This window comes from Chrysochloris asiatica, unplaced genomic scaffold (genome assembly GCF_000296735.1).
Source record: "Chrysochloris asiatica unplaced genomic scaffold, ChrAsi1.0 scaffold00245, whole genome shotgun sequence".
Classification (NCBI taxonomy): Eukaryota; Metazoa; Chordata; class Mammalia; order Afrosoricida; family Chrysochloridae; genus Chrysochloris; species Chrysochloris asiatica.
The window spans coordinates 4,245,019-4,269,347 of record NW_006408763.1 but is presented as its reverse complement, the minus strand read 5'-3'; the positions used below and the strand labels follow the sequence as shown (position 1 = coordinate 4,269,347).

Sequence of the window (24,329 nt, the reverse complement as noted above, 5' to 3'; positions counted from 1 at the left end):
CCAGGCTGAATGAACATATATACACATACTGTCTTACCAATATGTTGCTGTCGAACCCTAGAGAAATGTGAGGCACGAACTGAGAGCATCTTTTCAACAGTTGGCGGAAGTCTTTTCCAATTAGTAAACTCCAACATGAAAATAAGGATATCATCGCTGACTGAGTTAACCCTATATTAACAAGATATTAACATGCCATTAGACACAAAATATTCTAAAGGTTTACCATAGCAACAGATACTACATACGTATTCTCACAACATCTTAATGAAGAAGGAAGGCAAAAAACTAGGACAAAGAAAGCATTTGTGTAACTAGAGGCAAGCTCAGTGGATATGAATAATCACCTACAGGTTCCTAAAAGAAACTGAATCAGCCATGTGTCTATTTACCCAGCTGATTACAAGAGGAATCTCTATGTTCTAGGAGGATAGGAACTTTCCTTCTATTTCCCAAAAGCGGTGGTAAGAAGAAACACAGAGATAATGTCAGTATCATCACTGGATTTATGATCATTTCCTTCTAACCAGATCGTCTTGCCAAATCTAGATTGGCTACCCTTACAGACATGTCATCTAACAGTCCTGAAATGTATAAAGCTCAAGCATCCAAGGTTATTCCTAAACAGAATGTACTGAAGATGGTTTATTTCTGTAGAATCCCCAGGACATACAACTGTTCTCCAGTAAGACCTTTCCCACTACTGACCCAGCCCTAAATAATATAGTAGAATAAGATTTGCCTTTAAGGACTGAAAGTAGGGGTTCAAAATAAACAATTCTTCCTTTGTGCTTTTGAAATAATCCCAGATTTCCTACAAGCCACTCAAAACAGGCTTTCCCAAATTTTATATACACTTGAATCCGAAGAGAAAGAACACTGACATACGAGACGTTCTGATTTCAATACCACCTCTACTACTTGGAAACTACTTAAATTTCATAAGGCCTAGATCCTCGTCTCTAAAAGACTGTTTCTGAAAATAAAGTAAGATAGCATAGTAAACATATTTTTAAACTATAAAATGTTATAAAAATATTTATTATTATTATTAGACCTGGTTTGAAACTTAAGTATAATAACATTTTCAGTCAGCCTCAGGATATTATACACATGAAATTTAGTCAAAGCTTAAAGAGAAATCTAAATTCTAATAAGATTACCCATCTCACACACATTTAGATACTCTTATACCATCATACCATTTAAAGAAGAATAAAATGATTAGGCCTGTAGTTTTTTAAAAACTACAAATACAGAACTTCTTAAGTTCATTTTTAAAAAGTGCCAGCAATTTTTTTTAGACATTTCTGCAGTGCAGTGAATTTCTTCAACATTTTTGCCCCGCTGGGTCTGGGTAAGAGAAAGTGGGAGAAGGTGCTGATAGGATTGCCTGATTCAGTTGTAAGTGGTTAACAAAGTTTGTGCTTGTAAAAACCTGAAACTGTACCATCTCCAAAATGAGCATCTCATGCAGATAGGTCCATTGCGACACAATAGCAAATAATTGTTATTAGGACTGATTGTAAGGGCTGGAAATGTAAACGTGGACGTTTTGGGGCAAAGGGAGGGGAGTGATTAACCTTGCAGTCTACGAACGGAGGTCCCTGGGACCATCGAAGGAGAAGAGCAGAGAACGGGACCCTACCCAGAGAAGCAGTGATGCCAGGGATGGTGCAGAGACGTGGGGAGATGGATCGGCTGGAGACATTGGACCTGGAGAGGGAAAGGGGCAGTGTGCAGACGACAGGGGGGAGGGGGGGCAGGCTTGCGGGGTGTACCCTTTGGTTGGTCAATGATGCATGGAGGGGATTGTGACCATACCAAGGAAACGATGTGCGACGGGATCAACGTGAAGCTGATGTCCTCCCATGTGAACTATCACATAGTTCACAATAAAGCATTAAAAAATAATAATAAACAACAAAATGAGCATCTCAGAAATAGGAAGGGGGAAATCTCACTACCATAAAAAATGAAGAGCCAGGAAGGGAGTGTTCCTTTATCCCTGCACATTGAATCTCCTTAACCCAGAGACAGAAAGACGTAAGAGGAGTGGCAGAAAAGCAGTAGCAACAGAACCAAGATACAGATCATGAGACAAAGCAGTGGGCATGTCATGTCCATGGAGCAAGTAAAGCTGAGTGACTTTGGGCAGGAAGCTTGCTTGCAGAGTCGGGTTTGCTGACCCATGGCACAAAGCCAAGAGTATCTGGGCTGAAGCTTATAGTGGAGTGGAGTGACTTAGAGCATTTATCAGCAGCTCTAAAAGAGCTTGGTTTTCCAGGCAGAGACAACTGCTTATAAGCCTGGCTGATAAGAGGTTGTCCTGACTGGAAACCACTGTGCGTCCTGAATGCTTCTGCCCCTGAATTGTTACCTTTGAACTTCCCTAATATACCCTATGGATTCCTGGTGTGGTGCTGCAGAATCAGCACTGGACAGCAAACCACAAGGTCAGCAGTTCAAACCCACCAGTTCCTCCTCGGAAACTACACAGGGTCACTATGAATCAAAACCAACTCGATGGCACTTAACAACAACAACAATATACTGTATAAATACAAGTATTGTCTCTGAGTTCAGTGTAGTTATTGCAATAAATCACTGATTCCAATATGTGTAGAATGCTATGGCAGGAATGGGGTTTTTGGTTGTTGTTGTATTTTTTTTCAATTATTCATCAAGTATTATTATTGTTGTTGTCAAGTATTAAGAAATGAAAAAACGATAGAAAGGAAAAAATGGAATAATACTTTAAATCTGTCATGTCAAAAAAACCTTAATTTTGATAACTGGGAAGTAAATATCCTTGAAATGCGATTAATTAGAAAGTATGAAAATTCTTCCCAAATTTTTAATTCTCCAATATGCAAACATATATAGGGAAAAACTTAAAGTGTAGTACAAGTCCCTTGGGATAGCATTTTTTTTTTTTTCTGGAAGCTCTCGTTGAAATCACATCTTATTAGAAAATACTGCAAATAAATTACAAATTAAATGATAAAAATGTATCCAAGGCAATCTGCTTGAATTTCTAGGAGTCCTACACCGAAGGTTCCTTGGTTCTGGGGATCCTTATTTCTTTTGTACTGGTTTTATTTTTCTGCCTTGATGTGCTTTAGGTCTGACTGTGACCAAACACAGAGTGATGCTGATGCAGTTATCTGAGCACACATGAGAAGCCAATCTGTTTGCACAGCTTTAGTTAATATAATGGTAAGTTTATTTCACCAACACTGATAATGCCACTAAAAATGGATTGTTAGTGCACTACACTGCCCATTACGCTGTACAAAGCAGTTGTGCAATCATAAATGAGTGACAGTTAATCAACTAAATGTACAAATGACATTTACTTTCTATTATTCTCCCATTACGTTCCAAGGAGAGGAAAACCTAGTCTTGCATTTAAAGTTGAAAAAATATTTAAACTTTGCGGGTTATAATGACAGGCAATTATTCAGCCAGATACATTTTTAAGACTGTTTAAGACAAGCAATACACAGGAAAGACATTTAGAATTTCCATGGCAAAGATCAGGCAACAGACTGATGTGTGAAATAAGTAAGATGAGAGTGAGGTGGCTCCACACAATAAACACTGGACTGCAAACCACAAGATCTTCAGTTCAAGCCTGCCAGTCACTCTGCAAGAGAAAAATGAGGCTCTCTGCTCCTTTGAGGATTTAAAGCCTTGGAAACCCTATACAGGGTTGCTTTGAATTGGGACCGACTCAACAGCACTTAAAAACAACAACATAAATAATATAAAATGAAACCCAATTTAGCAGCATATTGAAATTTTTATAGGAGGATTTTTCTTAAAACAGCTCTTTGAATACAAATTTGATCAAAGAAAGCAAAACATTTATCATGTTCAGCTTGACACTGGCTTTATACATTCCATAAAAGATCAGCGAACAAACATTTGACCATGTTACGCATTTTCACTGTTAAAGGAAATTTTTCCAATGTATGTTTTCCAATGAATATGAAGTAACTAAAGTTATTCTTCCAGACTAAAATATCTGCAACTGGCATTCTCAATTCAAAGATAGGTAGTGCTGCTGTTAAGTGCCATCGAGTTGTTGTTGTGAAGTGTTGTCGAGTCGATTCTGACCCATAGCGACCCTGTATAATGTTTCCGAGGAACAGTTGGTGAGCTTAAACCGCCGACCTTGCAGTTCAAATGGCTTTGCAGTCTGGAGCATTAACCCATAGCGCCACACCAGTGCCATCGAGTAGATCGATGTAATTGTTTATTTATTTATTTTTTTTCCTTCTGGATTATTCTCCTTCATTTAGCTTAAGGAGCAAGGAAATTTGGGTTAGGTCCCACAAGTTAGACAAGAGATTTGTTGTTGTTAAGTACTGTTGACGGTTCTGACACCAAGCAACCGTGTATAGGGTTTCTGAGGAACCTAAACATAAATGGACAACGAACAATCCCTGTAACTACACAGGCAGCATAGTTCAGTGATCAAAAGCACAGACTGGAGCCACACTACAGGACAACTGGGATTCCTGTGTAAGCTCTAGCACTTTTCTAGAGTTCTCAAGGCAAGTACGTTAAACACTCTGTGCCTCAACTTGCTTCTCTGTAAAATAAGAATAATAATGACACCTATTCCATCTTATATTAAATGAGCTAAATAGTAGTTGTTGTTAAGTGCCATCCAGTCAGTGAGGACTCACAGCGACCCTACATAGGAGTTCCAAGGAGTGTCTCGTGAGTTAGAACCACCAACCTTGTGGTTCAAACCGACCTTGTGGTCCAGTGCTTTATTTTATAGCACCGCAAATGTAAAATAGTGCTTAAGAAGTTCTAAGCACTAAGCAAGTTATTTATTAAAGAAACAGAAAAATGAGGATCCAGAATGGAGTATGAAGGTTGAAAGTAGTATGGGGTCAAAATTTCTAGTCAGAGTTAGTAGAGAAATACAAGGAGCATGGCTGGGAAGAAATTGAGTGCCTTGGGGACAACAGACATCCAAAGTAGGATAAGAAATAAAAGACCAGATGACAGGGCTGCCCACATGTATATGTAAGAATGGCGGCAGCAGCCAGGAAGTGAATCCTAGGTGGTAAAGAGCAACTGCTAGCTGTGGGGAGTCTTAAAACAATCATGAAATTCACTAAATGGTTAAGGGTATTCCAAATAGCCTTGTTAATAGCAAGTGACACAGCATTTATTAGCTGAGTGCTTACATCTCAATTGTTACTATTACGTGCTGCTGAGTCTGTTCCACCTTTGTGTATTTTTGCAGAAGATGAAAGCTTCATTTTTCTCCTGAGGAGCGGCTGGTGGGCTAGAACTGTCAATCTGTGGCTCACAGTCGGACCTTGTGTTTATCCTACAGAGCAAGCCACCACGGTCCCCTATATCCCAATAGTGTGGCGGAAAAATAAGCTTATACAAATAACTTAGAAATCAAAGACTTCTCCACAAACTGTTAATAATCTTAACGTCTCATTCAGTATAGTAAGAGTAGAACGAATTTTAGTGAAAATGAATTGAAATGATATGGAGGGAACTGCAATAATGAGCATTTGCTGAATAAAGATATACTGATTAGCACACAGGAAAAGGGAAAGACACCATCGGGAAGCATCCTATTGCAAAGCAGAAAAAGGTGGAATCTAAATATGTATCTCAACTTTGCTTTTACTTCAGTACTTCCCACACCATCTACCAGAAAGTAGTTTTTCCTCATAAATCACATATCTGACATACTCATTTATTCATTATAGTTCAGAAAGAGATGACAGTTTTAAGCACAAACTCTGCTTAGCAAAAATTTCTGAACTCCATATAATGGCAGACACAATAACACAATACTGCCAAGTGGTAACATGGGCTGTTATATGACTAACCTCCAAAGAGGACCTCTTTGAAATGTAATGTTCTAACAAGAATATTATCAGAAAACATTTCTGTTGAAATGCAAAATCTCAGTACATGTCTAAACAATATCTTAATGGGCAGCAGTTTTTGAAGCATACACACACACACACAAAAAAAAAAAACAAGGCTTCTAGATGTGTTATGGAAGAAGTTCTATGAAATATTCATATCCTCTGTGTTCTAGAGACTTCTATTTTCTCAACTTTCCTAAAGACTTCTGTTCTCATTTGACTTCTTCAGTTATTAGGTTGAGAGTCCTCTCTCACTGCTACAAATAACTTCTCAGTTCCATCTGGACACTAACAACTTTTAAATAGTCTTCCTATTCTTGTTCAAGAAAAATCCTGACCTAACATTCACAAAATCACTTAGAGGGGCCACCCTTCTAAGAAACTACCTAAAGAAAACAAGTATGTCCTCAGCTGCAGGAGAAAAGAAAAAAGAAAAAATGCTGTAGAGTAGGACTATTCAATGTAGTTAAATGAAGGATATGAGATTATCTCTGGAGCAGTTGCAACAGTTGTTCTTCTATCACAGGCATTTAAAGTGAGCGTGAGGGATATCCAGAAGTGGAAAAGATGCCCCTTTCAGAAAACTTGGAAGCTATCTATCTCTTCCTATCCTCTTGTAGCCACCCTTACTATTTCCCAAGACTGTCTGCTGACACTCAAGCAGGCCCCGTCACCTCCTTTACCCAAACCCAGCCATCAGTTAACATACACACATTCTTCTCCCAACACAAGAATCTCCAGAAATAGCGATAATTAAAGGTGATACATTATGCAAAAAGGCTGAGGTCCACTGGGGTATGATTTCTTACCAAGCAGGGCATAGTAGATTCAAAGGATCAAATCCAGCAAGCAAGAGATGGGGCAACCATTCCTTATATTTTGTTTGTGCTTTAATTGCATAGTTTATAAATTCAGATGTATAGCTCCATGATGTCAATGGGCAACCTTTCTTCAAAAAGTAGCGAAATACTGAGTACTTCTCATACTTCAAGCAGTAGGCCAAATGAAGTTCATTTAACTGGGCTCCATATTTCAAAAGAATATTCACAATCCCAAGGAATTCATATCTGTACCATGAAAATATATATATATATATATAAATACATAGACAAGAACGTAGAATTTCACATAAAAAATAATTCTTACAGTAGTTACCAACAAAAGTAATAGAAACCAACAGAAGATAAGAATGACAGATGAGAAAGTGGGTAGTTGCAATTAAGATTACAGGACAAGGAGAAATGGGCTTTTATTTTCGCTTTATATCTGTGGGCATGGTTTTCATTAACTATAAGCAAATATTACATACTTATCACAGAATATTTATTTAAAATAAATATGTAATTTTTAGGATCATCGTTGACAAATAGCCCTTCTCAAATTGTATTTCTTTATATTATTTTCATATAGATATTTAATTGCATGCAATTAACTACCTAATATAAAGTATTTGGCAAACATTAATTAAATAACATTATCAGTCCCTAAAAACAGATGATTTGTCTAGGCTCCTCCAAGACATCATTTTCCTTTAGCAACAGCCTTAGCAGGTTTCCCTCTTACTTTTAAATTTTCATTGCTAAAAGACAGTGATAATGAAATATTCATTTTTTTTAAATACATGAACAAAAACTTAACTTAGTTCATTTTTAAATGTATCTATTTTACTTATTCTTTAATTTGTGCTCCTTTTCTTTGGCTAAAAAAATCGTGTTATTCTTTCTGCAATTAGTCATTTACAGAGCAATTAGATAGATAAAGGGGAAAAAATTATAATTCCATAGATTATTGGTTAAAATAAAAAAAGCTTTTTTGCCTGTCTGACATCTTGCTATCTGTTCCTGAAAAAAGGCTGTCATCACTCGTATCATTGTTCCTGAAAACAGCCCTGAGAGCAACACATGTTCTTCCCTGGCTGCTTTCAGAGACAAGAAAGCTGAGAGAAACTGTTGCCAGGAGACCTGAGCTACAAGAAATACGAAAGCACATTCTTCGGAATGATGGTTCCATGAAGTTATCACCAATTTATTTCAACCACTTTGACCTCATTTAACTAGGCTCTCATTATTTTGCCTGCAGTTGTTACTTGCTGATGCAGCTACAAAACAGGCAAGCAATCTAGTGGAGTGTTGAATATGCTACAATAAATGTGCAGGAAAACTATGGGAGAAGCTCAAGACACCGCTTCATTACAAATGTGATACACAACTCTCAGGAAGCTTGGTGATTTTCCAGGTGTGTGTATTCTCTTGTGCAATCCAAGGCCTGGTGGAATTCTTTCCAGGAGCCATTTGAAACCATCAATGATCTAACAATAGGAACTTTAGTGCTTAAAATCTGAATTCACAGGAAAAACTTTTGCTACAAAATAAAAAAGTGACTATGCTTTGTTGATAGCCTCTAAATGTACCCTGCTAATTAAGTGCTATACATAGGTACCTTAGTCTTTTTCTGTTAGGAAAAAAAAAACAAACTACAAAACCAGCAGCATTCTTATTAAAATTTCAATATAGCACCTAGGCTTGTAGCTTACACTAAGAATATTTTAATTCTGGCAATGCCAAATGGTAAACCATCTATCTGTGAGGGGAAAATCATATAATATCCTATAATAACAAACTATTCAGTACATATTCTGTACCAGGCACTATGCTAAACACATTTCATTCATGATCTGCTTTTATTCTTATAACAATCCTAGAAAATAGGTTCTATGATTACCACTATTTTAGATGCAAAAACTGGAAATTTTGTTACAGAGCCAATAATCAGCAGAGTTGGAATAATAATACCAAACCAAAATCAACAGTGAATATGATACAGCAAATAAACCCTACAAAGGGTCGCTATGAGTCAGAAATGACTTGACGGCACTTAACAACAACAACATACACTATACAATCAAGTCCTGGTGTAGCACTGTAGAATAAACACCTGACTGCAAGGTCGGTATAAACCTCAAGGTTGGAAGTTCAAACCCACCAGAATCAGCTCAAAGGCATTTAACAACACAAAAACATACTCTATGCAGGAGCCCTGCTAGTCCACTAGTTGTGCATTTAACTGCTAACTAAGAGACCAGAGGTTTGAAGCCTACAGGAGAAAGAGATGTGGCAATCAGATGTAGCATCTATAAAGATGAATAGCCTTGGAAACCAAATGGGACAGTTCTACTTTGTCCTACAGGGTTGCTAAGAATCAGAATCAACATGAGGGCAACTGTTATTGTTGTCAGGTGCCATCGAGTCAGTACCAACTCATAGCAACCCTATGCACAACAGAACGAAACACTGCCTGATCCTGGGCCAATGGGCTTTTAAAAAACATATTTATTAACAACCTAGTGAATTAATATTTAACAAAGCAGACTTTGTAATACCCAGCTCTAAACTTCCAGTTACTCACAATTGCTGTGTGTTAAAATGGGCAAGAGCACACATTCCCCCAAAGATTATACTACTACCTAGTGCATGTAGGGAGTCCTGGTCTAGCACTGTGGGCTAATGCACTGGACTGCAAAGTCGTTTGAACACAAAGTCAGTGGTTCAAGCCCACCAGCTGCTCCTTGGAAACCCTATACAGGGTGGCTGTGGTTTGGAAACGAGAATCGACAGCAGTTAACAAGTGCATATAGACATGTTTCAATCTAACTACATTTTACATGAAGAACAACAAACACAAAATAAACAGAGGATCACAGAACTCTGTCAGTATGTCCTGAGTTTCTGGGTCCCCATCAAATGTAGCAGGTTATTTTAAAAGCCTCAAATTTGTAAGCTCCAGCAACGTAAACAACTCCTGTGCTTTGTATTACCTCGAATGTAACAAAGTCATGAGCATAGAGTAGACCTTAAGACTTAATCCCTACCCCAGTTGCCACAAGTCAATTCTGACTCACAACGACTCCGTGTGTTTCAGAGTAGAACTGCACTCCATAGGAAGTGTATTACCAGGCCTTTAGGAAGTGTATCACCAGGCCTCTCTTCCAGGGTTTAAATAACACTTGGCTGAAACATTAATTACATGGACATAAGTGTGTACTCACCTAAACACTTCTACCAATTTTCTCTCAGATCCTGAAAGAGTATCAGGAAAACCCTTCAAGTCCAAGAGATATTCTATCATGTTTAAAGTAAGGATCAAAACTTAACTGTGACACATTAGGAGATCACACATAACGTATACAGTGAACATCTGAAACTGAGAAAGATGAAAGGCTTTGAAAGCTAAAAAAGCAACATGTAGATATCTTGCTGGGGGGGGAGGTTGCATGCTTCCCACCATTCTCCTCATTTCAGTTCAAATATGCACAGGAAAACAGTGCACAAAAAGAGAATATTCAACATGAAAAACAAAATTTATGTTAAGCAAAGGGAGATGTGGACAAACACCTTGAGCACTGCATGTTCAGTTAGCCAACAAAGTGTTTATCCAACTAATTATCCTGGTATGGTGCTGAAGGATAAGCGCCGGACCTCAAGGTTGGTTTGAACCACAAGATGGGTGGTTCAAACCCACCATCTGCTCCTCAAAAACCCTATACAGGATTGCTATGAATTGGAACCGGCTCAACAACACTTAACAACAATTAGTTGATTTGGGAAGTATAATGGCTCTGTAGGATAAACACTGGACTGCAAACCACAAGGTTAGGGGTTCAAATCCACCAGCCATTCTGAAGGAGAAAGATGAGGATCCTGCAAAGATGTACAGCTCCGGAAACCTTATACAGGGTCGCTGTAACTCAAACTGACTCCATGGCCCTTAACAACAACAACAACAATTAGTTGAATTGTCAAAAGGCCATCAAATAGATTTTACTGCATGCTTTCTGTCAGCCATCAGTTGAAAATAAACTGAAGACATTAGACTGACAGGTCAGATGTACCCATGCATGACAGTGGACACTGATTTCTATGAAAGAAATTTGATTAAAATGATCAGGGATCGAAGAGAAAGAAGACAAAATCAGGTCATCTAAGTCATAGTGTCCCCCTTTACAGACATAGGTAAAGGCATTAACACTTCACAAACTGTCCTGAAGTTTCTCAGTGTTCCTCTTCTTTCACCCATTTGAGTTGAAAGAATCCTTTTCTTACATTTTCTTATTTGAGTTGAATGGCTCAGCTGTGCCTTTGAAAGACTGGCTCCAGGACTGCAGCCGTTCACTTTTTAGCCCCAAAGGACAGAGACTGCTTTTGCTGCGGATATGTGTGGTGGCAGAGACACCTTTCTTTTATGTCTTGGAGCGATGAGCAGAGTTACAGGTCACGGCTTCAAACAAAAGCCCATCCTCTTAAAGGGATACACAGTAAAAAAGTTTCAGAATGAATGATCCTGAGCTAAAAAGTTGCATCAACTGAATAAAATAATGAAGGAAGAAAAATGTAAAACCTAGAGTCATTATTTATATCTATTATTTCTATCACTGTTTATATTAATTGCACTATCTATAAAGGTAGACACATTTTCTACAAGACATCAATAGTGCAGGATGGATCACAGAGACTGGAATTATAGATCTCAAAGAAATATGAGAAAACATATGGCAAATGACAAAGCAAAAGTTTTGATTCATTTGTACCTCAAGTCAAGTAAGCAATGATTATCTTTTTGTAAAACAATCTTACATCAAGCTCATATTACGGTAACAAAATTCATATTATTACAATAAAAACAAAATTTCAAAACTTGTACCAGTTGGCAGTTCACACTCACCAGCCGCTCCTTGGAAATCCTATACAGGGTCGCTATGAGTCAGAACCAATTTGAAAACACTAACCAGTAAATCTATTATCTATTACCAAGTCTAAAAATCTGTTTGGAAAGTGGGGTATTTGGAGTACCAGTTTTACAACCAAATTTTAATTCTTATTAGTAGCTAGTAAATGCTGTTGTTTTTAAGTGTCGTTGAGTAGCTTCCAACCCATAGTGACTCTGCATAGGGTTTCCGAGGAATAGCTGGTGGGTTTGAACCATCAACCTTGCAGTTAACAATCCAGTGCTTATCCCACAGTGCCATACCAGGACTTGAAATTCATACACTGCTTCAATAACAAAAAGTTTAACACATTACTTTAAAATAAAAATCATATTCAATTATCCTCATTATATGAATGTAAATTCTAATAAATGAAATTAATTTTGAAAAAAATTTTAAGAATAAAAATGAAAAGAATAATGTAAAATGCAACCACTTTTTCAGCTTTGGTTCTTTTCCTTAGAAACTGGCTATATTTATTTCACTCTCGCTAGACTAAAATAAAAACTACCAGGAGAATGAAAGTTTTCTTGCTTCATCAGCAAGATTTAAACAGAGACCCACAATCATCTGAAGGATTTCCAACTTACATTTATATTGTCTGACATGCATGCTAGCTATATAAATGTAGAATAAACCGAGATAGATAGGTAGCTGACATTGAGGTGACTCCAACTCATGTGGCCCAGTCCTGTGTCGCTCTCAGGATCACTGACACATCTGAGCCCCTGTTGAAGATACTGTGCCAATTTATCTCACCAAGCGTAACTCTAGTTCTCACTAGCCTTCTACTGCACCAAATACAATGTCTTCCTCCAGTCAATGATCTCCTTGACAACATATCCAAAGCAAGTAAGGTGGATCTTGTTCTGTTGTGATCCATACAGTTTAAAATGGCTAATTTTTGGAAGTCCTGAGATGGTGCTAAAGGACACTGTGTGCTGGACCAAAAGGTCGGTTTAAACTGCAAGGTCAGGGTTTCAAACTCGCCAGCCACTCCTCAGAACCCTATACAGACAGGGTTGCTATGAGTTGGAACTGACTTGACGGCACTTAACAACAACTACGTTTGGAAGTGGATAACCAGGTCGTTCTTTCTAGTTTGTCTTACACTCTAGAAGTTTCCCTGAAATCTGTCCACTGTGGGTAAACCCTAAAAGTGTTTGAAATGCTGATGGCATAGCTTTGAAACAGTTGATCACAGCAACATGCAAGCCACAACAGTATGACAAACTGATAGGTAGATGAAAGGTAGTATGGTGAATAAACATTCAGTTGATTTTGTCCTAGAAATATGGATAATGGCAGGGAGAAGAGAACTAAACTTGATAATTAACCTGCTTTGTGCCAAAAAATAGGAATGTTTACTATACTGAACTCATTTATATATCTGTTTAACTTGGAGCATAGGAGAGCAAAGTTGGTTTGAACTGCAAGATCGGCGGTTCAAACCCACCAGCTGCTCCTCAGAAGCACTACACAGGGTCATTATGACTGGAAGACACGTAACATGAGAACTTATCCAAGATCTGCACTACACAATCAACATAACCTTGCAAGCTTCTTTCACATAAAGAGGACTTGAAACGGTTACTGATGAAGATCAAAGAATACAAACCAAACCAAACCAAACCCAAAGCGCCACTGAGTCAATTCCAACTCAGAGACCCTCTATAGGGTTTCCAATACTCTAAATCTGTATTCAAGAAGATAGCCTCATCTTTCTCTTCCAGAGAGCCTGGTGGATTTTCACAACTGACCTTTCAGTTAGCAGACAAATGCATAACCCACAGCACCACCGAGCCTCCTTAACCTCTACATAAAGAAAATTACAACCATCACAACCGGATCAATAAATAACGTCCTAACAAATGAAGAAAAGATTGAAGTTGTCAGTGATTAGATTTATAATCACTGCCCATGGAAGCAACAGGAAATCAAACAACTTATTTAATTGACACATGACAGTTGCATTTTCTCTTGAGAGATGGTATTATTTTACTGGTTCTTCCTCTATTGAATAATTTTAGATTGTTCTGTTATAATCCTCTGAATTATACTGTTTGTTTTAGCAGGCATATAACCTAATTAGAATTAGATTACAATCTCTAGTTCCAACGTCAGTTCGATTCTTAAAGCCCATGCTGTGCTGCTTTTAGCTTGTTCCATAAACGTGCAACGTAGGGGTTAGTCTAAGACTTGGGTATTAGCTTACAGTTTATGTTTATACCTATCCTAGACACTGCAGAAAAATACAGGATCCTTGCCTTCTGTGAGTCAATACATTAATAAACACTTCTTTGCTAAAGGTAGTAGAAAATAATAGAGCAAATTCTACTAAAGATTACTATTTTCATTAGGTTTTAAGTTCTTAAATGATAGGACCCAAGTTTCAAATGTCCTCAGTAAATTTAATAGGAATTGTTTATTGCCCATAGTACAACAAATGATCAGTTAACTTTACTGACTGACTTCATACAAAGAAAAGAAAATGCCCCTAGAATTTCAAATAATCTTGGAAAATTCAGCATCCTACTTAAGACCTTTCCAGCAAACTTTAACAACATCACTATGTGAGATGGTTTTATTTAAGTTACACTTCAAGATGACATGGTAAGACATTGTTGTTGTTGTTTTTAGGTGCCACTGAGTCGGTACCAACTCATAGCAACCCTATGCCGAACAGAACAAAACACTACCCGATCCTGAGCCAACCTCACAATTGTGGCTACACTTGAGCCCACTGATGCTGCCACTGTGCATCTCGTTGGGGTCTTCCTCTTGTTCTCTGACCCTCCACTTTGCCAAACATGATATCTTTCTCAAGGGACTGACACAATATGTCCCTAGTATGAAAGATGAAGTCTGGCCATCCTAGAGTTCTGTCAACTTCTTCAGTCTGAAATTGATCAAACATGCAATCAAGACGTATTGATCATTACTGGTGATTGGAATGCAAAGAATGTAAGTAAAGAGGAAGGATCAATAGTTGGGAAATAAGGCCTTGGTGATATAAATGATGCTAGAGATCACATGATACAATTTTGCAAGACCAATGAATTCTTCACTGCAAATACCTTCTTTAAACAGCATAAAAGATGATTATAGACATGGTAAGACATTAGCTATTGTGAAAAAAAGACCATGTAATCATTCCTAAGATGAAGGTCGAAAAAGACCTTATTACATTGGATACATATGAACTATGCAAAACAATTATGATCTGATCTAATTTTTAAAATCTAATTTAAAAATTCAATTCTGATCCTTAAAAATCTATGTTGTTGTTGTTAGGTGCTGTCCAGTTACTTATGATTCCTATCTGCCCTATGCACAACACAGCAAAACACTGCCCAGGCCAGCGCCACCCTCACAAATGTTGTTACACATGAGCTCATTTCTGTTGCCACTGTGCCAATCCATCTGATTGGGGATCTTCCTCTTTTTAGTTGACCCTCCACTTTACCAAGCATAATGTCCTTCTCCAGGGATTGACCCCTCTTGATATGTCCTAAGTATGAGGGATGAACTCTCACCATCCTGGCTTCTAAGGTGCATTCTGGCTGTACTTCTCCAAATACACATTTGTTTATTCTTCTAGTGGTTCATGATACCTTCAATATTTTTATCCACTACTATAACTCTGGTAGCATAGTGGTTACAAATCGGGCTGTGAACCTTAAGGTCAGCAGTTCGAAACTACCAGCTGTTCCGCAGGAGAAAGATGAGGCTTTCTGCTCCTGTAAAGATTTATAGCCTTAGAAACCCTGTACAGGGTCGCTATGAGTCAGAACCGACTCCATGGAACATAACTACCAACAACCACTATAACTCAAATGCATCACTTCTTCTACGGTCTTCCTTATTGCCCAACTTTCACATGCATGCAAGGCAACTGAAAATACCATGGTTTAAGGCACACCTTAGTCTTCAAATCATTATCTTTGCTGTTGAACACTTTAAAGAGGTCTCGTACAGCACATTTACCTAATTCAATATGTCGTTTGATTTTCTGACTGCTATTTCCATGAGTGCTGATTGTGAATCCAAGCAAAATATAGTCTTAGACAACGTCAATCTTTTCTCCATTTATAATAATGCTATTTATTGGTCCAGTGGTGAGGATTTTTGTTATCTTTACATTGAGGTATAATTCATATTTAAGGCTGTAGTCTTTGATCTTCATCAGTAAGTATTTTAAATTCTCTTTGCTTTCAGCAAGCAAGGTTGTATTAGTCGCATATCACAGGTTGTTAATGACGCTTCATCAAATCTTTTTTTTTTTTTTTAAATGCGTTATTGAGAATTACGTAATAATTTACATGGGAGAATGTTAGCTTTACATTCATCCTATCGTATGTCGTTACACTGCCATGGTTACAATCCCCTCCATGAATCATCAACTAGCCAAATGGTATACCCTGCAAGCCTGGCCCCTGGTCGTCAACATATAGCCCCTCTCCCTCTCTGGGTCTAGAGTTTCCAGCCACTCCATCTCTCTATGTCATCGTCTCTGCCTCTAGCCCTGGTTTCACTGTTTCTCTGAGTAGGGTCTCGCACTCTGCTCTTCTCCCTTGATGGTCCCAGGGACCTCTGCTCTTGGACTGCAAAGTCAACCACTCCCCTCCTTTTGCTACAAAACATTTACCTTTACATTTCCAACCCTCACAGTCAGTCCTGATTGCAATTATTCACTATTGTACCACATGAGTGCTATCCACATAGCTTCATCCAATCTTGATACCACACTTTTCTTCATAAAAATATAATTAGCAAACAGATGTAATAAGTATAGTGAAAGAATACAACCGGGGCACACACCTGATTTTAAAGCATTCAGTATCTCCTTGTTCTGTTTGAACAACTGTCTCTTTGTCTATATACAGGTTCCACATAAGCATAACAAATGTTCTGGAACAACCGTTCTTTGCAGTGTTATCCATAGCTTGTCATGATACACACAGTTGAAAGTCCTTGCATAATCACTAAAGCACAAGTAAACATCTTTCTGATATTCTCTGCTTTCAGCCAAGATCCATCTGACAGTGATATCCCAGTTTCGCATCTTCTTCTGATTCCAGCTTTATTCTGGCAGTACCCTACCAACATATTATTGCATTTTAATTTTCTTCAACTTCAGTCTGAACCTGAATATGAGCAATTGATGGTCTGTACCACAGTATGCACCTGGCCTTATGTGGCTGATGATATTGAGCTGTGTGGCTGTCTACGCCCACAAATGTAGTCAGTTTGATTCCTGTTTATTCCATCTGGTGAGGCCCAAATGTTTAAATAGGTATTTGCAATGAATAAGTCGGTCTTGCAAAATTCTATCATGCAATATCCAGCATCAAGGCTAAGTTTCCCAACTGTTGACCTTCCTCTTTGTTCCCAATCTTTGCAATCCAATCCACCAGTACTTATCAATACATCTTGATTGCATGGTTTGATCTAGTTTAGATTGTATGGTGGTGGTGGTGGTTATGTGCCGTGGAGTAAGTTCTGACTTGTAGTGACCCTGTAAGTTGGTAAAATTCTTCAATTTCACTATGAGTGGCTTTAGTGGTTGGTGCGACAATCTGAACAACAGTGGTATTAACTGGTCTTTCTTGTAGGTGTATCAATATCATCCTATAACAAACAGCATTGTACTTCAAGATAAACAATGTTCCATTGTTATTCATAAGGATTTCAGTGGCTAAACATTCAGAAGCAGTCTGTCTTTCCTTCTTCCTAGTCTGTTTTAGTCTAGTCGCTCACCTGAAACCTGTCCACCATGGGTAACCCTGCTGATATTTAAAATATTGGTGGCTTAGCTTCCAGTATCACACCAACATGCAAGCCAACACTGTATGACAAAATGACATGCAACTGGTGGGCCATTTACAATAACCACCCAAAAGATAAAATATTTAGGAATAAATCTAACCAAAGAAAGAAAAGACCTTTACGAAGAAAACTACAATTCACTACTACAAGAAACCAACAGTCTTACAAAATGGAAGAGCATACCAAGCTCCTGGATAGGAAGCCACAACATTATGAAATTTGAACACTATCCAAAGCAATTCACAGATAAATATAGATATATTAGAAGACATTCTGAAACTTGTTCAGAGTCTCTTTAGACATCCATTTTGCTCTATTCTTTCCTGTCTTTTCAGCAACCTTTTGCTTTTTTCCTGTATGTTGTTCTTGATGTCATCCACAGCTCTTCTGGTCTTCGGTCATTAGAGTCTAATGCATCAAACCTGTTCTTGAGATAGTCTGTAAGTTAAGGTGGCATATGTTCGAGGTCATATTTTGGCTCTTGTGGACTTGTTTTCATTTTCTTTAGCTTCATCCTGAACTTGCCATTGATGTTCTGTTCCACATTCAGCCTTTGGCCTTATTTTGGTTGATGAGCTTTTCCACTGTCACCTCCCACAGATGTAGTCAATTTGATTCCTGTATAATCCCATCTGGTGAGGCCCACAGGTATAGTTGTCTTTTAGGTTGTTTAAAAAAGGTATTTGCAATGTGTAAGTCTTTGATCTTGCAAAAGTTTATCACACAATCTCCAAATTAATTTCTATCACCATGGCCATTATTTTCCAACTACTGACCCTTCCTCTTCGTTTCCAACCTTTGCATTCCAATTGCCAGTAATTATCAGTACATCTTGACTGCAAGTTTGATCAATTTCAGACTGAAGTTGGGAGAATTCTTCAGTTTCATATTACTGGCTTTAGTGGTTGGCATTAACTGGTCTTCATTGTAGGCATATGGATATTATCCTATCAAGATAATCACTGTACTTCAAGATAAATCTTGAAAATGTTCTTTTTCATGATGAATGCAACACCATTCCTCTTGAATTTGTTGTTCCCAGCATAGTAAATCATGTGACTGTAAGATTCAAAATGGCCAATACCAGTTCATTTCAGCTCATTAAGCCTAGGAGGACTTCTGGTGTGGCACTGTAGATCAGCACTGGACTATGTACCACAGGGTTGGCAGTTCAAACTCACCAGCTGCTCCTTGGGAACCCTATACAGGGTCCCTATGAATTGGAACTGACTCAACGGCACTTAACAATAACAATAATGCCTAGGATTTGCATGCAGTCTATTTCATTTTTGGCAATTCCCAACTTTCCTAGATTCATACAGATTATTAATGGATATTTGCAAATATTTCTCATTTTGAGGTGCCCTCCATCAGCAAATGAAGGTCATGAAAGCTTTACCAATGGATTGTTATCACAGTCATCTCTACATTGAGGAGGCAGTTCTTCAATAGTCGTATGTTGAGGGCCTTCCAATATACCTGCCAACACTCTGATGCTTCTTATAATGTCATCATATTTTGGCACTATATCTATGTTCCACTGCTATTCATATGGTTTTCATTGGCTAAACATTCAAAAGTAGTTTGCCTCTCCTTCTTCCTAGCCTGTCTTAGTCTGGAAGCTCCACTGTAACTTGTCCACCATGGGTGACCCTAACAGTATTTAAAATACTGATGGCACAGCTTCCAGCATCACAGCAACATACAAGCCACTACAGTATGACACACTGACAGACGAGTAGTGTTTTACATATATATATTTTATGTATGGATATACATAGCAAAGTTAGATACGGTACTAAAAAAAGACAACCTAAAAGTTATCAACGCAGTCTTACTGAAGGTAAACTGAAAGTAATTAGTGTTCCTCCAGTTAGAAAGTTCAAATTTGATGGGGTGGTCAATGAAGTTCTATAATATCATGAAACGTGCATACAGTATTGTTGGTCAGCTCTGACCCACAGCGACCCTGTATAGGGTTTCTGAGGAGCACCTAGTGAACCTGAACCACCGACCCTGCAGTTCAAACCGACTTTGGAGTCTAGCACATTAACCCAGTGTCACACCAGAGCTCTGCAAAGGGTTGTTGTTATTGTTGTTGTTGTTAAGTGCCGTCGAGTCGATTCCAACCCACAGCAACTCTGTATAGGGTTTCCAAGGAGCAGCTGGTGAGCTTGAACCACCGACCTTGCAGTTCAAACGACATTGCAGTCTGATGTATTAGCCCATGGCGTCACACCAGGACTCCCTGAATAGGGTAAGCTATTCTTATTAACCAAATCCCCAAATTCTCCAAGTAAGATACCTGAAAGCTTAAATTCAAGATAAATAAAACGAACTATTATTTAATATAGCAAACGTTTACGTTTTCTATCTGATTACCTAAGCGATAGTAAAGATCGAAAAGCCTAGTAAATAAGTTTTCATAGAGATTTCAATTCCAGGAATGCAATGAAATTTGAGGCAAGTCTGCAACCTCTTTTGCATCATTAAAAACAGTAGGATCTATCTGTACAATTTATTCCATTATTGAAGAAACCATAAATATCACTCAATAAGCCTTCTCTAGAAACAGCTTTATTCCTCCTTTATTGTAAAATTTTAGCCATCTGTTTTAGTTATCTAGTGCCTCTCTATCACAAATAACACAGTAGATAGTTCTGACCAATAAATTCATTCTCTCAGAGCTTGTTTTACTGTTAAAGTGCTATTGGGTCAGTCAGTTTCAATTCACAGTGATGCTGCATAGGGTTTCCAAGGAGCAGCTGGTGGGTTGGAAATGACTTTGAGATCAGCAGTCCAGTGCTTATCCTACAGCGCCACACAAGGACACCCTTTCATAGTTTGGTGGTGGTGGTGGTGGTGGTTCCATGCCGTGGAGTCAGTTTCGACTCATAGCTGTCACAGAATCAATTGCAATCATAGCGACCCTATGTGTGCAGAGTAGAACTGCCTCAAATTTTCAGGACTGTCTGTCACCTTTCAAAAGTAGATCACCAGACCTGTCGGCCAAAACACTTCTGAGTAGACAAACAATTAACGATTCATGCCAAGCAGGGACTCTCATCTCCATACAGCACAAAAGGAATAAAAATACAGGAAATGTACATACTCTTTTTGGAAAGCCATACACATGGGAGAATTGAAGCCAAAGATTAGACACATCTGGGCATCTGGGCTATAGCCATTCTGGAGGAGTATTTCTAGGCAATCTTCACGCCTTCCAAACACTGCTGAGTAAACAGGGCTCACTTTGCCTTGCTTAGTGTCACAGGTCCGGTTTGTAAATGGTATTAGCAATTCCAAGATTCTGGAAAGATATCAATTCAGAAACATTTAAGTTTCTATATGTATATTGTATAGACAAACATTTCTGCAACACTAACTTTAAGAGTCAACCCTTGATTAACTTTAAAAATTCTATCTTGTATATACCTTCTATCTATAATAAAATTACTACATGTACCACAGTTACTCCAAAATGCTACTTACTATACTTTTGCTTGCTTCAAAGATCCTGAAGTATCTGAAACAGAATTAACTTGTGTTTCTCTAAAGTAAATAGGGTTTCCTTTAGATTTTTCTCTCACTGTTTACTTTCCCATTATCATTATTTAAAACTTCCTTGCACTAAATATAAACTTGCGTTAGGGAAATATTTTCCTTCTTAAGGAGAAATGAAAACAGGAAGCAAGGAAGAAGTAGATTTGATTTTTGTAATCAAAGATATGAAACAAAATATACACAACTGTGGAATGTAAAACTGATGATCTACTCTATAACCCCTCACTCAATTTATAATAAAAAGTTTAAAAAGAAATTCCTTCTTAAAGTGCCAACTAAGTTTCTTTTTCCTAACTAGTAAGAATTTTTTAAAGATGGCAAATGACACGAAATGAAGAAGAAAATTTTCACCAGCATCGTATCAGAATTTGAAAAGAATCTGAACTCTTTAAAAATTGACACTGATTTTAATGAAGTGAGCTGCTAGATAGAGGAAGGTTTTAAGAAAATCATTAAAATGTAAGTTCTTGTATTATGTGTTATTGACCAGCAACTAGCTGGAGAAAAAACTAGTATCAAAGTAAAAAAGAAACTCTAAACGTAACAGAAAACAAACAAACAAAAAATCCACTGTCATCTAGTTGACTCTGACTCCCAGTGGCCACATTGGGCAGAGTAGAACCGCACCACAGAGTTTCCAGGACTGGACTCTTCAGGGAAGTAGATTGCCGAAACTTTCATTTACACAGACTTTTCAGTTATCCATCAAGCGCTAAAAGTAATCAGGAAATTTCCCCTCTTTCTAGGAAATACCAGGCAGGGTTACTAGAAAGTATCTTTAAACATTATCTTTCTCCTCTTTGTAACGTTTCCTTACATAAGTAGAGTTAAGATAATATTTACGGAGAACTTTAATTCACAAAGAGGGTACACAGGGGTAGCTTAGAAATAAGCTATGAAGAAATCATCAGTGACAAAAATAATTCTCAAAACTGAGGACAAATTCCCGAGGGTCTTAGTATGAATTTAAAGTTCAGATGGTTATAATGAAATTACACTGCTTTATATTTAAATAAATGATCAAGATCATCTTGGATGGTCCTAGATAGAATGGGAAAAAATATGAAACAAAACTCAAAATCCTAAAATAGATCAGCCTTACTGGTTGGAAAGAGAATGGTGGAACCCCAAAAATATGGCCCTGAGGCACTCTTCAGGTCTGGAACTGAACTCACCCCTGTGACTCAATTTTCAGCCAAACAATGGATCGATCTATAAGAGGAATAATAATACTAGTGAGGTATACACACCTTAGAATAATGATCAATGATTTGAGATCAAAAGGGCAGTATTTACCAAAGGACAAACTTCAGAAGGGTTAAGAGAGGAGGAGGAGGACTGAAGAAAAGAAAACAGACAGGCAGAGGGATAAGTGATGATACATTGAGGGGAATGCAATCAATGAGATAAATCAAAATGTGGGTCAATTTCCAAATATGAAACTGCTGCTCTGTTCTGTAAACCTTCATTGAATTCATAAAAAGTTAAAAAAAAATAACAAAATAAAAATAACCGATCAAGATACGTGAAAAAATATCTAATTTGAAAACTTAAATATTTTGTTATAATAGTGTTTAATATCTCAACTATTATGCTTTTTTTTTTTTTAATGTGTTGAAAGAAGTCATCTAATCTATAAGAGGCAAATAAAACTAATTAAGGAAATAGTAAGGCCCCGTGCCACCTAGTGGCCCAATAACCAAATTGCAGAATCTCTTTTCCTACTATGTTGTTGATGTTAACTGTCATTAAGTCAGTTCTGACTCATAGTGACCCTGTGTAGGGTTCCCGAGGAGTAATTGGTGGGTTTGAACTGCTGATGTTGTGGTTCGTAGCCCAGAGCTGATCCTATAGCATCACCCGGAGTCCTTCCTACTGTGTAAAACATACTAACATTTTGTTGTTGTGCACCATGGAGTCCTTTTTTGACTCACAGTGACCCCATATGACAGATATGGCACAAATGGCTAAGCATTTGGCTGCTAGCCCAAAGGTTTGGCAGATTGAACCCACCCAGCAGTTCTGTGGAAGGGAGAAAGACCTGATAATCTGATTCTACAAACACTGTTGCTGCTAAGTCCCACCAATTCAGTTCTGCCTCACAGTGGCCATGTACAGGGTTTCTAAGGAGCAGCTGGTGGGTTTGAACCACCAACTTTGTGATTAGCAGTCCAGTGTGGATCCTACAGTGCCATACCAGCCAAGAAAACCCTATAGGGCACTTCTACTCTGTCATATGGGGTTGCTATGAGTTGAAACCGACTCAACAGTACCTAATAACAACAGCAAAAAAATACTACATAATGACAATTATACTTTCAATTTTTAACTATTAGTATATATGGACTCCTGATGTCTGGATGATAAGTACTGGACTGTGAAACACAAGGTTGGTGGTTCAAACCCACCAACTGCTCCTTGGAAATACTGTACAGAGTCATGATGAGTCAGAATCAACTAAACGGCGCTTAACAACAATAATTCATAAATAAACAACAATAATTCATAAATAAAAAGGAGAAAGATGACACATTCTGCTCCCATTAAGATGTACAGCCTCGGGAAACTTACACAGGGGTCACTATAAGTTGGAACTGACTCAATGGCACAAAAAACTACAACATGAGTAGAAGTAAAAACTATTACAGAATTATGGCTTTTTTGAACATTTATCTTAAAAAACTGTTCAGTATCCATTTATGTCAAGGAAGGCTGTCATTCTCTCAGCAGAATAACCAGGTTACCTCTTCTAAGGGAGATCTGGTTATAGTAACGGTCAAAGTTTTGAGAATCTTCTCTCTAGCTTCTCTGGCCATGGCCATTCCCCAATTTTATCCTGAAAATCATTAAGCAGCAATCTGACTGAATTCTTCTCTTGTTTATTTATTTCCTGCCTGACCCTGGGAAGCTTTTGAGCTTGTACCTTCTATTGGAGTCAAGTCTTTCTTCAGTGTTATGTTGGGCAATCTTCCCCATCTTGTTAGCCAACCAACCCAGCAGCTCTGTGGGAGAAAGGGCTAATAGTTTGCACCCATGAAGACTCTGAAAGCTGTGAGAAAGTCCCTGGTGCTTCCTCATCTGTAGCTACTCTGCCTCAGACCTAAGTACAAGACGAAGCGGAGTGGAGGGTAGCACTGGGGACAGGTTAGGGGTGGTCAGTCAATTAGAAAATGGGGGAAGGAAACACCGAGACTTTTGCCTAAAAGCTTAAATTCAAGATAAGTAAAATGAACTATTATTTAATTTATATATATATA

General features: G+C 38.0%; 1 protein-coding gene across 1 annotated transcript in view; it reads right to left on the bottom strand.

Moving 5' to 3' along the window:
* Positions 1-24,329, bottom strand: part of ASB3 (ankyrin repeat and SOCS box containing 3) — a 212,851-nt gene that overhangs the window by 2,604 nt on the left and 185,918 nt on the right. Inside the window, exons 7-9 of the mRNA XM_006873554.1 lie at positions 20,621-20,818; positions 6,728-6,985; positions 38-171 (exon numbers count right to left, since the gene is read on the bottom strand). Coding sequence (XP_006873616.1) covers positions 38-171; positions 6,728-6,985; positions 20,621-20,818 — 590 coding nt within the window. The remainder of the gene's footprint in view (positions 1-37; positions 172-6,727; positions 6,986-20,620; positions 20,819-24,329) is intronic.